A 14,585-nucleotide genomic window follows, 5' to 3' on the forward strand; every position below is an offset into this window, starting at 1 on the left:
AGAGGAACTACATCTCCCGGCATCACCAAGCATTGAGCGCGCTGCCCACGTTCTGCTCAAGAGGCACTTTATCATTGGCCAGGGCCCAAGCAGCAGCCGAATGAGGCTGGGCTGGGCCAGGCCCTTTGATCCTCGCTATCGGACCAAGCTACACTTAGTGCTCCTGCTCACGTCTCAAACACCATTGATAGTAGGCCAAAGGGAAGAGGAGGAAGCACCTATTGCACCCCTGCAGCTGTTTTGACTCTGGGTGAAGACTTGGGTTGCCCGCCCACCAAAAGGAAAAGAACTGGCGGCAAAGGAGCACTGAGGAAATCACCGCAGCCAAAAATCACCACACCTCCTGCTGATTGTAATATGGAACTGTTGTTGGACAATCTCGCAGTAAGGTTAGAGAGCCTGACCGAAGACTTGTTAGCACCCTTATTTTTAAAATTGGAAGAGATTGTGCTGAAAACGTATCCTTTCGTCTGCCTGCATAATATTTGCCCCTCTGGAAGTGACACAACAGCCAGGGGGAGGCGGGACTCCTGCCTGGGGTCTGGTGGTGTGACCAAGTTCCTCAGACGAGCAGCTCCCAAGAAGTGACAGCACTATCTTTAACTAGCAAGTCCAACACTAACTATATCAATTACACACCTGGGGAACCGACCATTGTACCCCTGATGGCCACACGGAAGGGCAGGAAAATTCTAACGAGGGCACACCATCTATATATCCTTTTTCAGTCCCTAATATGACCACAGCTAATAACCTTAGCATAATTGACCTCCGCCTCCCCAATTTGCGCCTTTAGTTGCCGTCTTAACAGGGTCCCCGTGCTTACACCTGGCACTAAGGAAACCTCTTTGGATCTCATCCATAAGACCACTCATTGGTGTAATAACAATGTGAATAACGGTCCTAAGATTACCTCCAACATCATCATGGCTAGAAGAGTGGGGTGGATAGGCCATGGGACCAGGAAAAACGTTGAGGGAGATTGTATTATTGTTAACTTCAAGAATCCTAGGAAGGATAGAGCATTGGCAGGTTGCCAGTTTAAGGACGGCATTAAGACCAGAATCAGAATAGTCGCCTTACAGTCCTTTTAAATGGCCCCTAGCCAATCCCCAATAGAAATTCCCGTTTAAGTTGGTTAAGTCTACTCAAGAAAGTAATGTGAATCCATGGTTTTCTTTGACTAATCGTTCTCTACCCCTAGCCTGTCCCCTCGGCCACGGCAAGATGTTCTCATTGAGCACCTCTACTAAGCTATGTGTATTGGCGCCTACACCACCATTGTTGGACAATCTCTCCAATTCTATCTCTACCTTTGCCAACCCTGTTGACCCCTTCGTAAAAGTATTGTCCTGGAACGTAGTCGGCCTTAGATCTAAGCGGGGTATCATTTTTTGGGAACAGTTTCTTGGTACACACCACATTATTGCATGAGAGCTCAACAATTGTTTTTATTTGGATGGTTTTATCACTTTTTGTAAACATGCTATCCCCTCGAACATAAGAAGAGCTGCAGGGGGTCTTCTTTTAAAGGTCTCACTTAAGCTCTCCTACAAAGCTAAACTGATTGATTGTCTATCACCCAATGTATGACCAGTGGAACTGTTATGTAAGAATCTCCCCACTCTGTTAGTGGTTAATTTTGATAACTCCTTCACCAGATCTAATGAGAAGGAACATTTATCAGCCTTACAGGATATCCTAGAAAGATTTGGGGAAGTCTATCATGACACACTAATCTTAGGGGATTCTAACATCCATTAGTGTTGTCTCAACTGTACCCCCATATTGGAGATCAAGCGCAACCGGGCCCAAGGCATTCTTGTGGCTCCAGATGGGGCACGAAGAGTCTGGTATCCAAAGCTCTTGAACATGGCCATCGATCCTCTGATCCGACTGCCTCTTTGGGAGGATCTTCTCTTTCAGCAGCAGAATGTGTCCTCCACCTGAACGTGTCCACCCGCCACCTCCTTGTGTTGAGATTGAGCGGCCGCAATTGACAGCTTTCGACCTGCTGCCTGAAGTCTATAACGTTATCTTGGGAGGCAGATTCCCTCCACCAAAACGATGTACGCCTGTAGATGGAACAAATTTGTGGTATACAGCAAAAGCTGTGGATCCCCTTTCTGTCCCTCTTTCAGAGGTTCTCCTCTTCATTCTTTCTTTGGCCCAGCAGGGCAGTGATCTGGGCACTCTTAAAGGCTATCTTTCAGCCAATTTCGTCTTTCTTCGCCTTCCTGTTCAGCCTTCTCTTTTCAAGTACCTACTGTAAAGCACTTCCTTAAGGGCATTACTCACCTGTTTCCTCCTATTCCTTTTGTAATGCCCCAGTGAGACTTGAACCTTGTTTAGACTTACCTTGTGTGCGCTCTTTTCAAGCTGCTACATAATTTTTCCTCTCAGACTTTTGATCCTCAAAACTGCCTAACACCTTTGCTATCACCTTTGCTCGCAGGGTGAGTGAGCTTCAGGCTCTTTCTTCTAAACCTCCTTTCCTGGCTGTTCATCCAGACAAGGTTGTCCTTCACAATAAGCTTTCCCATCTTCCCAAAGTGGTTATCTCTTTCCACAAAGGACAGACCATCACTTTTTCCACCTTCTTCCCGCATCCTTCCAAAGAGGAGGAGAGGCTCCACCGTCTCGATCCAAAACATGCGCTTTCCTTTTATCTGGATCGCTCAAGACTATTCCGGGTGGAGGATCAGCTCTATGTTGGCTATGTGGGTGCCAAGAAAGGTCTGGCCATACAAAAGCGGATCATCTCTCGATTTGCTTGGTGAAAAAGGAACCTCTGATAGGGATGCGCGGCCATTCCACCAGCGCAATGGCAGCCACTATAGCTTTGGGAATTGGAGTTCCCCTTCATGACATCTGCCAGGCAGCCACGTCGGCTTCATTGCACACCTTAACTAAATACTACTGTCTGGATAGCCAAGTCCGAAGAGACGGCTTCTTTGGCCGTACAGTTCTCCAGAACTTTCTGGTGTGAACTCAGTTCTCAGACCCATCTCCGGGGATGGTATTGCTGGGGTATCTATACTAAGGTAAGGCATCCATTACTAATAATCACGTAAGATATCTTAAAATACAATTCAAAGTGACTTTCAAGCATATTACAACTGTCGAAACTGCTAGTGCAGACAACAGCTGCAGAGCCTAATAAGAGCAAAGTGCAAGGTGCAGTATATAAAGAAACAACAGCCTTTCATCAACAGGAGACGGACACGAGAGCCTAATTAATGCCCGCACCTAGGGCACGCGCCTAGTTTACATTTTGCCTTTGGCGATAATGCTGGGGCAGACAACTGCTCCAGTGACATTTTTATGTCGGTTTGTGTATGGTTAGTTAAAAGCGTTACAACTATTTAAAACATACAAGGGGTTTGACATCTCAAGTCAAATAGAAGTGCACTCACCGATAAGGACATCGCAAAATGAAAAAACAGGCGTTTTGTTATAACAAAGTGCACTTTGAAAAATCCGCATTGACAGTGACAGTGCTGGTGCAAAGGGTAATAGCAGCACAAAGTACATTTAAAAGTGCCGTCCTGCAATATTGTCTAAAGTCACTGTCACAAATTGAGAAGCACTTCTTGTTTCAAGGATTTGACAATGGTAAAATCTCAAGTCAGTTTGAAATACACTCACGGGTAAGTGCATCGGAATGAACTGAGCTAACGTTCAGTTGTAACAAAGTGCCAATGCAGGCACCCAAATTGAGCGATAAGGTGCTACTGCAATAGATAATAGCTGCAAGCCATGTCCTTTAAGCAGAGAATCATCGAAGGTCAATCCCTAAGGATGTGAAGCCAGTGAAGAGATTTTTTGGCCGGTGAAATGTGGTCATGTGCCGGTAGCTTTTGTGTAGCTACTGTGTTTTAACCACTTTGTAATATTATTGGTAGGGAGGGTGAAGCTCCGTAGTTGAGTCTGTTCACAAAATCAGATGTGATAGGATGATACGTGGTCACCGGGAGCTTCTCTGGAAATCCTAGCTGAGGGTAGATTAGCATTATGGTTCAAAAATGATAAAACGTGCTTCTCATCATTTGGTTTACTCTCAGAGCCTGGGAAATCCATGAGCACTCCAATGTTCCTTACTTCTGTTGATCGTTTAGTAGGGTCTGAGTAATGTAGAGGATGGTAGTTCTCCCAGTGTCTGCATGTGAGGATCTCAATTGTAGACGAGTTGAGTTTAACTTCACTAGTCACATCCATTGGTCGATGCCTTGAACATAGTCATCTAGACTTGAGCTATTCAGAATGCTCAGAGTCCCCAGTTTCAGAGGGATTGGTGTGTCATCTGCCTGGCTGCAGCACATCAGGGGCCGTATTACATAAAGTGCCCCAGGGGTGCAACATGCATTTGCACCCGCTCTGCGTGCCCTCTGGGCTCTTTGGTATTACAGAGGGGGCTGCAGACACTTGTGTGCCCCCTTCTGTAATACCAATAGCACTGGTGCACATAAAGTGCCAGTGCTGTATACAGGGGGCATTCCCTCATTTGCATGCAAATGAAGGAATCCTTTGCCTCTGGGCCCATGCCAAATTACAAGCGCGGGAGCAGAGGCAAAGATGTCCTCATGAGGCTCACTGAGAGTGCGCCTTCTAAAAGGTGGCACACTGTCAGTGCGCCCCCGCCCGATGGAAACCCTCTGGAGGGGGATAGGGAGTCCCATGGACCCCCAGGCATCCCCTTGCAGGCGGATGTAGTCACTCACTGTACCCGCCTACAAGGGGATCTCAAATCCCCTTCAAACGTGCAGCCTGGTTGCCGCCTGCACTGTGAAAACACCGAACGGCTGTAAATCACCCGCTCTCTTTTTCACAGGAATGCGCTGTCCCCAGGCAGCACCAGTTGGCAGCTGCACTGGGGGTAGTGCATTCATGGTAATGGGGCACATTTTCACTGTTTGCGCCCGGCGCATCTTTTAAAAGGTGGCCTGGCGCAAATAATGAAAAAGCGCATTTACCATAAAACGGCCCCTGGTTGTAATGTTTGAAGTCTGTTCGAGTAAATCAGCAACTTCTTAGCAAATTCAAACATACACGTTCCATGAATTACAACTCGCCTACATCACTATGTAAAAACCCAACAGTTTGTATGATATTTTGAGCGTACTAAATGTCTCTGGAAGCTTGTGTTATTTATTTACAAGGTATGTATAGTTTTAGTTTCTTCATACAAAACCATCAACTTTAGGAGTAATCGTTTGTAAAACATGTGTTTGAGCGTCCTTAAGCTCCTTATCTTTACTTTGATGCAAAGTCCTTACAGCCAAACCAGTCATTCAACTCAGAGTCATTCAGAGTCGTACTTCTCTTCTCACGTCTCAAAAGGCTACCATTTTGCATTGAATAAGCTCATAAGTATTGTGTATTTTTGCTCATTTACAATCAGTAACAAACTCCTATTTTCATTCTGCAGGTCACTGAAGCATGGATAAAAAAGGAAAATTGTAATTTAATAACACGCAGCACAAATCACCACACTGAAGTGGTTTATGTTGAAGAGGTGACCATGTCTCAGAGCCCCAATAAGTAAACAGTACCAAGAAGCCGAGGAGGAAACAGAAGTAGAGAACCCTACTGAATGTGAAATTGATATCGCTAATTAGTTATATTCACTATACATTGCTGAGTAACTAAATACAATTATCACAAACATTTTAAAAAATGGGTTATTAGTGTTATACAACTTCGGAAATATAAAGGAGTAAATTAGTATCCAGACAGTGCACCTGAAAATAACCTCTTTTGTAAATTTTGTCTACATAAGGAAAGCCTTGGAGAAAATCCACACCATACCTGTGCACAGAACATGAGAATTTTTGTCAGAAAGACCTATCACCTCAACGGTAGTGAACACACTTTAGTTGCAAGACTCATCTGCTGAAGTGGTAAACAGCACACCTGGAACAAAAGAAAGTCATTGTAAAACGTCCTTTCCAGTTTTTAGCAAAAAACACTGGAGTTTACCAAAGTTTGTTTCATTTATGCTGAATGCTGAAATGTGACACCCCCAGTGCTTAGGTGTTAGCCACAGCTCTGGAGACCATACCCTGGGCATTGAAGAGAAACAATATTCTGCTACTGATAAATGTGTAATATACTATTCCTGCCTTTGCACATGTGTAGCCTACAATACATCAAGACAATAACTGTGTCAGTCTTTTATAACCTGATGAATAAATGTTAGTAAAGCTTCAGTCACAAAGTGAACCTAACTCTGCCGGACAGACTTCATATAGACATAACATGGAAACCATAACTCCATGAGAGACATTTGGAAAGGGTCAGTGGAATAGCTTAAATTGCTTGAAGAGGTCACAACACTACAAGTTCAGACAGAATTTTTAATATGCTCAATGCTAGTGTTAAGAATAACACGTGAAGCCCCTTTGAGAGGTTAGTGCTGAAAATGATTTAAACACGTCCGGACTTTGGAATCAGGAAAAGTCGTAATCTGCTGTGTACACAAGAAAAAACACACCTGGAGACAATAACTCAAGAAAGAAATCTTTTTCGTGCCCAAAATATGAGTACAGCATTAGTTATCAATTCCATCTCACTAAGATAATGTACACTGACGAAAAACCTTACAACTACTCAAAATGTCAGAAACTCTTTCGACAGAAATCTGATCTCACTAATGCGAATAAAGACTTGCTAAAACTCTTTAAGTAATCTGAATGTCAAAAAAGCTTTATTTGTAAAAATATTTCTTAACATCCAACAACACAAATAGGGTGAAACCTTTTCAGTGCTCAGATTACCAGAAAAGTTTTCATCATGAATTCTCTCACTCAGCATAATAGAACACATAAGGGGCAAAAACCTTACCAGTGTTCTGAATGCAAGAAATATTTCAAGTATAAATACTGTCTCACTAAACACGAGAGAACGCACACTAAGGAAAAACCTTATAAGTGCTCTGAATGCCAGAAAACCTTCAGTCAGAAAGCCAGTCTAATAATCCATGAGAGAACCCACACAGGGGAAAAACCTTATAAGTGCTCTGAATGCCAGAAAAGCTTCAGTACGAAAGCCAGTCAAATAAACCATGAGAGAACTCACACAGAGGAAAAACCTTATCTGTGCCCTGAATGCCCCAAAAGATTCATTAATAAAATATATCTCACACACCATGAGAGAACCCACACCGGGAGGAAACCCTATTGGTGCTCTGAATGCCACAAAAGCTTTAGTCATAGAGCCAGTCTCATTAACCATGTGAGAATACACACTGGGGAAAAACCTTTTAAGTGCTCTGATTGCCAGAAAAGCTTCAGTCAGAAAGGCACTCTCACTCGACATGAGAGACATCACAGTGTACAGAAACCTTATCAGTGCCCTGAATGCCAGAAAAGCTTCATACTTAAAGACCATCTCACTCGACATGAGAGAACTCACACTGGGGAAAACCCATACCAGTGCTCTGAATGCCAGAGAAGCTTTAATGTTAAAGCAAACCTTACTCGACATGAGAGAACTCACACCGAGGAAAAACCTTATAAGTGCTCTGAATGCCAGAAAACCTTTTGTCAGAAAGGCAATCTAACTCAACATAAGAGAAAACACACTGGACAGAAACCTTATCAGTGCTCTGAATGCCAGAAAAGCTTCCGGCTTAAAGCCAATCTCACTCTACATGAGAGAACTCACACTGGGGAAAAACCATACCAGTGCTCTGAATGCCACCTGAGTTTCAGTGTTAAAGGTACACTTGTTCAACATGAGAGAACTCACACTGGGGAAAAACCTTATAAGTGTTCTGAATGCCAGAAAAGCTTCAGCCAGAAAAGCCAGCTCACTGAACATGAGAGAAAACACACTGGGCAGAAACCTTATCTGTGCTCTGAATGCCAGAAAAGCTTCCGGCTTAAAGGCTATCTCACTCTACATGAGAGAACTCACACTGGGGAAAAACCATACCAGTGCTCTGAATGCCAGAGAAGCTTTAGTGTTAAAAATAGCCTTAATCGACATAAAAGAACTCACAGATGAAAAACGTTGTAAGTGCTTGGAATGCAAGAAAAGTTTCAGTCAGAAAGGCAATGTCACTCAACATGAGAGAAAACACACTGGGGAAAAACCTTGTCAATGCTCTGAATGCCCGATAAACGTCTGTTATCAATCCATTCTCACTTTGCATGAGAGAAGCCTTACTGGGCATACATCGTGCCACTGTTCTGATTGCCACAAATGTTTCAGTCAGAGAAAGAATCTGATTGTACATGAAAGAACCCATGTGAGGGAAGTATCTTATCAGTGCCATGAACACTGGAAATACTTCTGTGAAAAAGTTACCCTTTCATACTGTAAAGGACATACACTGGACAAAAGCCTAATCAGTGCTCTGAGTGCCTTGAAAGCTTTAGTGATAAATTCTACTCAACCACGACAAAACCCACACTGGAATCAAACCCTATTAGTTCCCCGACTCTCATTAATGTTCCAGTCCTGTATCCCATTTCAGAGAATACAAAATACCATATTAATGAAAAACCTTATCAGTCTGAATGTCAGAAATGCAGTAAACATTACAGAATAGTATAACAAATGTAACAAATTGTGAAGAGATCATTACCAGTGCATTACAAAATAAATAGTCTCACTGTTCCTGTTATGTTGTCTAGCTTTGTAATTTGAATGCAAAGAAGTTTAGGTAATCCCATTAGTTAACTTCTGTACTTGCAGAGGCATGTCAAAAAACGCAAAGGATGAAAAACTACCCTTCAATACAAGGAGAAAAAGAAGAAACGACACAGTAAAAGCAACGTGCAAGAAAACTGGACCAGAAGACAAACACCTGTAGAGAGCACAAGAATATAGTGGAAGGTACATCAAACTCTTGGAGCAATTTAGTAGCTACTCCGAGTGAAATTGAAAATTATAGCTCAGAGTAATAAAGTCTGCCCAATTTTGTTTTGTCTTGCAGCCTCATAGTCCGGACATAAGGAATTTATTGAAACTCAGCAAGTTAATTGAGAAAATAACTGTGCATTCCTATATTAAACATTCAGAGAGCAGGGACACTTGAAGAAATGAATCCCATGCTGACTGAGCGGCTCTGCAGAAAGCTGTTACATCTTGGAGAAGAGAGACTAATTATGGTTGTTCAAGATAGTGGTGTGAACATAAAATGGTTACTGTGCGCATAGAAAAAACAAGTAAATAAGAAACAAATGTTTTTTACGTTCCCAAAACAAAACTTCTCCAAGTACTAATGTGCTGACAACAGACAGTTTCATCTTGGTGTTCTGGGCTAGTGGCCAACTCTTAGGCCTGACGCTATTCCAAATGAGTGTTGCATGTGTGACAGTTATTTGTTCAGTGCTAATAGATTGATACTATTTTGAGTTCATTTGTTGAAGCAATAATTATTGTCCTTGCTAAACAGGATAAAGACCATAAACGTGCAAGTCATTTCTGACCTTATTGATTAATTATCCAATATTGACAAAATTCTTACCATATATAGGCCCATTGTACCAAACATGGGTGAAAATCCGGTAATCACAAAGTAACACAGTTTGCAAACACCAGTGTTATGTGCAACACTCTAAACCCATTTTGCGAGTTGGAATTGTTTTTCTGCCTCTCAAAATAGGTTTTGCGATCCATTCGGAATCAAACTGATATATATCATAGTTTATGACTGCCATTTTTAGTTGCAAGCCATTGAGCAGTTGCACAAACCTCAATGGAGGTGATCAAAGATTCACTAAATTGTGCCCCTTGTGCCCCAGTGTATTCCCACAGAGAAAAGTTATCTTTACATGCAAAATCAGAAATGGGTTGCAAAATGTTGGTTTGCAACTTGCAACCTCTGTTTGTGACCTGTCTCTTAGTGCATTGGGCCCATACACTTTTAAAAGTGATTTAAGCCAGTTTTTCCTTATAATAAATTCTATAGTTGGAAAATAGATTATAATCCAGTAACACCAGTGCTTCCCAAACGTTTTTATACCACAAACGTTTGCGACCCACCTAGCTTTAATGGATTGTCTGTAAACGTCATGACCTTGACCACGCCCTTCATTATTGGACTGTCAATCAGGTGTTTGTTACGTTCGACTACTCACCCGTAAGGGTCTCGAGGCGCTGGGGGCCGGGGGGGTTGCAGGTTCCAGTCCATCAAGGAGGGGGTCTGTCAAAGAGCCAGGTTTTGAAGTTTCTTGCGAAGATGGGGAGCGAAGTTATCTGTCTGAGGTGGAGCGGAAGGTTGTTCCAGGCTCTGGCCACGCGGAAGGAGAAGGAGCGACCTCCCGATCTGGTCTTTCTGGTGCTTGGGACTACTGTGTAGGAGAGCTGGGCTGATCATAGGGTCCTTTGGGGTGCGTGGAATTTGAGTCGGCTGTTCAGGTATGCTGGTCCGTGTCATGGAGGACCTTGTGAGCGTTAGTTAGCATCTTGAAGGTGACTCTAGCTTCGATGGGGGGCTAGTGGAAGCCCGCCCACCCCCACAGTGGAGTGTGCGCAGGTCCTGGGAGATGTGGCAGTGTCTTGGCAGGTTGAGGACCAGTCTTGCAGAGGCGGTTTGGATGTTCTGTAGCTTGCAGTTGAGGTTTTTGTTTATTCTGGCATAGAGTGCGTAGCTGTAGTCGAGCCTGCTGGTGGCCAGGGCCTGAGTGACAGTCTTTCTGTGTTTGAGGGGATCAATTTCAAGGTCTTACGTAGAAAGCGGAGGGTGTGGAAGCAGGAGGACGAGACGGAGTTGATCTGGCGGGCCATTTTGAGCTCTGAGTCTAGGATGATTCCCAGGTTGTTTGCGTGGTCCCTGGGGGTGGGCGGGCTTCCGAGGGCGGGGGGACACCAGGTGTCATTCCAGGCATCGGGGTTTGGGCCCATGATGAGTACTTCCGTTTTGTTGGTGTTTAATTGTAGGCATCTGTTTTTCATCCATTTGGCAAACGCTTCCATACCTTCTCGAAAGTTTTGTCTGGCGGTGTTGGGTTCGATGGATAGAGAGAGGATGAGTTGGGTGTCATCTGCGTATGACACAATGTTGAGTCCGTAGGTTCTGACGATGGGGGCGAGCGGAGCCATGTGACGTTGAAGAGCGTAGGGCTGAGGGAGGATCCCCTGGGGGACTCCGCAGGTGGTAGGTGTAGGGTTTGAGAGGAAAGGGGGGGTGTCTGACCGGCTGCGTTCTGCTGGAGAGGAAGGAGTGGAGCCAGTCGAGGTCCTTGTCTTGGATCCCTGTGTCATGGAGTCTGCGTATTAGGGTGCGGTGAGAGACTGTGTCAAACGCCGCTGAGAGGTCGAGGAGGATGAGGGCTGCTGTTTCTCCTTTGTCCAGTAAGGTACGGATGTCGTCTTTTGCGGTGAGGAGGGCGGTTTCCGGGCTGTGGTTGGGCTGTGGCCAAGATAATGTGGGCAAGATAATGATTTGCCCATAGAAGTGGCAGATGCTGAACTGCACTGGAGTCTGAAGCTGGAACACCTGTACAAGGGGGATGTTGGCCTGTGGCTTCCATTCGCTAAAACAGCAAGTCTTCTGAAAAATCTTGATAATGATACAAATGCTTTTAGGAAATATGAGAAACTCCTTTGGCATCAGAGTATGTGGTAAGAACTTGTATTGATTTTGAGACTTAGTGATGCAGTTTGGACTCAGTATATTGTGTATATTGTGTATATTTTAGAGTTTTGTCTCATTTGAATACAACTCAAGGGCATTAGATCACTTTACACGAGCACCAGATTACATTATAGAAGGTCAGAGTGTTTTATGATAAGCACAGTAGATTTAGTAATAGTCCCAGAACCAAAGGTTGTTGAGCCAACACCAGGACTCAAACCTGGTTTCCCAGAACCAGAATTGGCAGTTCTGGTAGTTGGGCCACATATATATTGATCAATTTAAGTGTGAAAGTCATACACAAGTGGTATGGTTGTCTATCATGTATAGTGATCACATTCTCTGTTGAAATGGATTTGTGAAGTAAAAAAAAACTGCTACAATAAATACTGGAAGATTCACCCAGAGTTTTGGTTCGGAACACTTGTAAAGGTTTATTTAAAAAATTATCCGAGGAACATTGTACTGCCCTTTTGCATTAGTGCACAACCTGGGCTAATCATTTAAAATATGACTTATCTACTGAACAGAACTTTTGCAGCCCACCAAGAATCGGCTCCGACTCCGCAGCCCGAGCCACAGTTTGAGAATCGCTGTGCCAGACGCATTTGTCACATATAAGTCTAGATTGGTTCCTCTTCATCATCCATAAGTATTTTGCCACTGTTTGCAGAAAATGTTAATTATGCATTTTTATTTATAGCAATTTATTTCAGTTTGACACAGCTTTTCCGACTATTGTTAATGTTCCGTATTACACCTACAGCAAGAGAAATGGTTGGTGAGCTGGTGCTAAGTTTCTTCAGAGGTGCTAAGTTTTGTAGTCTATTGGCCCATTTTGCATCCTTACTAGCCGCTGAACTCTTCCCTTGTGGCATCCATAAATCTTATGTTAATTAAGACACAGTGATGGGTGTTATTGAATGAGATACTGGTAATTTTTTATTGCTCATTATTGATCTTATCACTGTAACTCAGAACGTCTTGGAACTCATTGCTTTGTGTGCCAGAGTTTCAGTTTGTGCCTTCACACTTAATAAATATTTGTTTTATCTGAATATGTATTTTACTACAAACATGTTACAGGGCATCGATTTAATACAGCATCCGTCTCAACTGAAATATTTAATTATTAACTCCCCAATACTATTAAATACACAATGAATCTCAATTGTATTGCCATATATACAAAATATTGATTAATGACCTTCCTTGTTTCTACACTGGTGGAGTACAGTTCAAAAGATAAATTGTTATTGTACCACAACCACTATGCCTATTATCAATGTTACAATTGCAATTTCCATCCTCCTTTTATGAAAACATGGTTGGAATTTTATCTCTAAATTTATTTGGAGCACTTAATTTTTAAGGATTGGTCATAAAAAATAAAGGGCCTTATTTAGAGTTTAGCCAACCCGTCAAATTTGGTTTCTACAGTATGACAAGTACTATAGACAACAATGGACTTGTAATACAGGGGACGGGACATCAGCCACGTCTGTGAGTATCCTGTTCACCAAACTCAAACTAGGGCCCTATGTACTAATACATTTAATGATGCTATAGGTCTACCTGATTTTACCCGACTCTGTTTGGTACAGAGGTGGCACTCACTTAGAAAACTTCAGTGTGCCTATGATAACTGAAGGACGTGGCACGGTCCCTTGATACCTAAAGACCCTGCTCGCACTTTAAGAAAGGATTTGGAAGGAACTGCATCACACCCGTACTGTTTGAGATGATGTGGGGAGGAGGGAAAGTTTTTTCATACTGTGTGTGAATGTCCAAGGATCGCTGAATATTGGGCGAAGATCATGAGGACTATATCACAGACGGTGGAAATTTCATTGACGCCTGAGCCCAGACGATGCTTACTGAATGTGTGGGAACTGAATGATTTAACACGCCCGGTGAAACGTGGGCCACACTGGGAATCATGATAGGGAAGCGGAATATAGCACAAACGTAGGGTGCGGGAGAGTCACCAACACTCACAGCATGGTGTGGGAATCTAGACACGTCAATGGTGGCCGTGAAAGCAGCCTTCATTAATCGAGGATGTCCTCAGAAGTGGAGCAAGATATGGGGGTCATGAAACAAATTCAGGGGATACATTGGTGAGCCGCCAAGGACAGAGACGGACAATGAGTCGGAAGAGGACAAGGATGGGGAGGTGGGAAGTTCATGAGGGGAACACTGCACTCAACTATTATGTATAAACCACAGTTGCGCACTTTGCCATATTGCCGATTATGTCAGAATTATTTGTCTGTATGAACTACTCGACCAATTTGTACCTTGATTATAATTACAATATAAAGAGTTTACAAATAAAAAAAAAAGGATTGGGTTAAGGATTACCAGAGAACCATCACTGCTTGCAAGCTAGTGTCTATGCCAGTGCCAGCCCTTATACCCAAGAGACACAGTGCGAATCAAGAGACTAATTGCACAGGAGGCCAAACATAGACTGTTTGAGCTGTGTGAGGGCTGTTGTTCGTGACTTGACCCTGACCATAAATTAGAATCGAGACCGCAAGCTTACTGCCCGGGATGTGGGTCACAAGGATTACTGGTACAAGCGACTCAGCATAACTGTGGCTCCTCTGTGGACTGACAGAGAAGGTCTGCAAGAGAATGAAAACAACCAGAATGTACTACCTAGCTAAAAATGTCTGATGCAGAACTCAGGTAGGGTTAGGAAGTTCAGGGCATGGCAGAACCTGCAGCAGCAAGCAACTATGTTGTTTCTCTTCTCCATACCATAAAGAGAAAGTCCTTATCCTGAGACAGTAAGTTCTGAAGTAAAAAGATATTGTAAAACCAAGAACTGTTGGTGCTAAACAACGATGTGCATGTGTGCTGTTAAATTAAATTTCAACCTGTCCTTTGATTAAAATAATATGCATAACACCATGAACATTCAACAAAGAAGTTTTACTTCACTTCAGTTTACAGGCAGCAAACACACATCAACAGTGACAAAACACACATT

At 43.2% G+C, this 14,585-nt stretch overlaps 1 protein-coding gene across 4 annotated transcripts in view; it reads left to right on the plus strand.

The window, feature by feature from the left end:
• LOC144806623 (uncharacterized) overlaps nt 1-12,645 on the plus strand; it is a 52,231-nt gene extending 39,586 nt beyond the window's left edge. For 3 of the 4 annotated variants that reach the window (XM_078672952.1, XM_078672958.1, XM_078672948.1), the window contains one exon: nt 5,429-12,645. In XM_078672952.1, coding sequence (XP_078529078.1) covers nt 6,793-8,007 — 1,215 coding nt within the window. In that variant the 5' untranslated portion in view covers nt 5,429-6,792 and the 3' untranslated portion in view covers nt 8,008-12,645. The remainder of the gene's footprint in view (nt 1-5,428) is intronic. The other variant, XR_013605862.1, reaches the window with a different exon arrangement.
• Nucleotides 12,646-14,585: the final 1,940 nt, after the last annotated feature.

The sequence above is a fragment of the Lissotriton helveticus genome, chromosome 1_2 (genome assembly GCF_964261635.1).
Source record: "Lissotriton helveticus chromosome 1_2, aLisHel1.1, whole genome shotgun sequence".
NCBI classification, from domain to species: domain Eukaryota; kingdom Metazoa; phylum Chordata; class Amphibia; order Caudata; family Salamandridae; genus Lissotriton; species Lissotriton helveticus.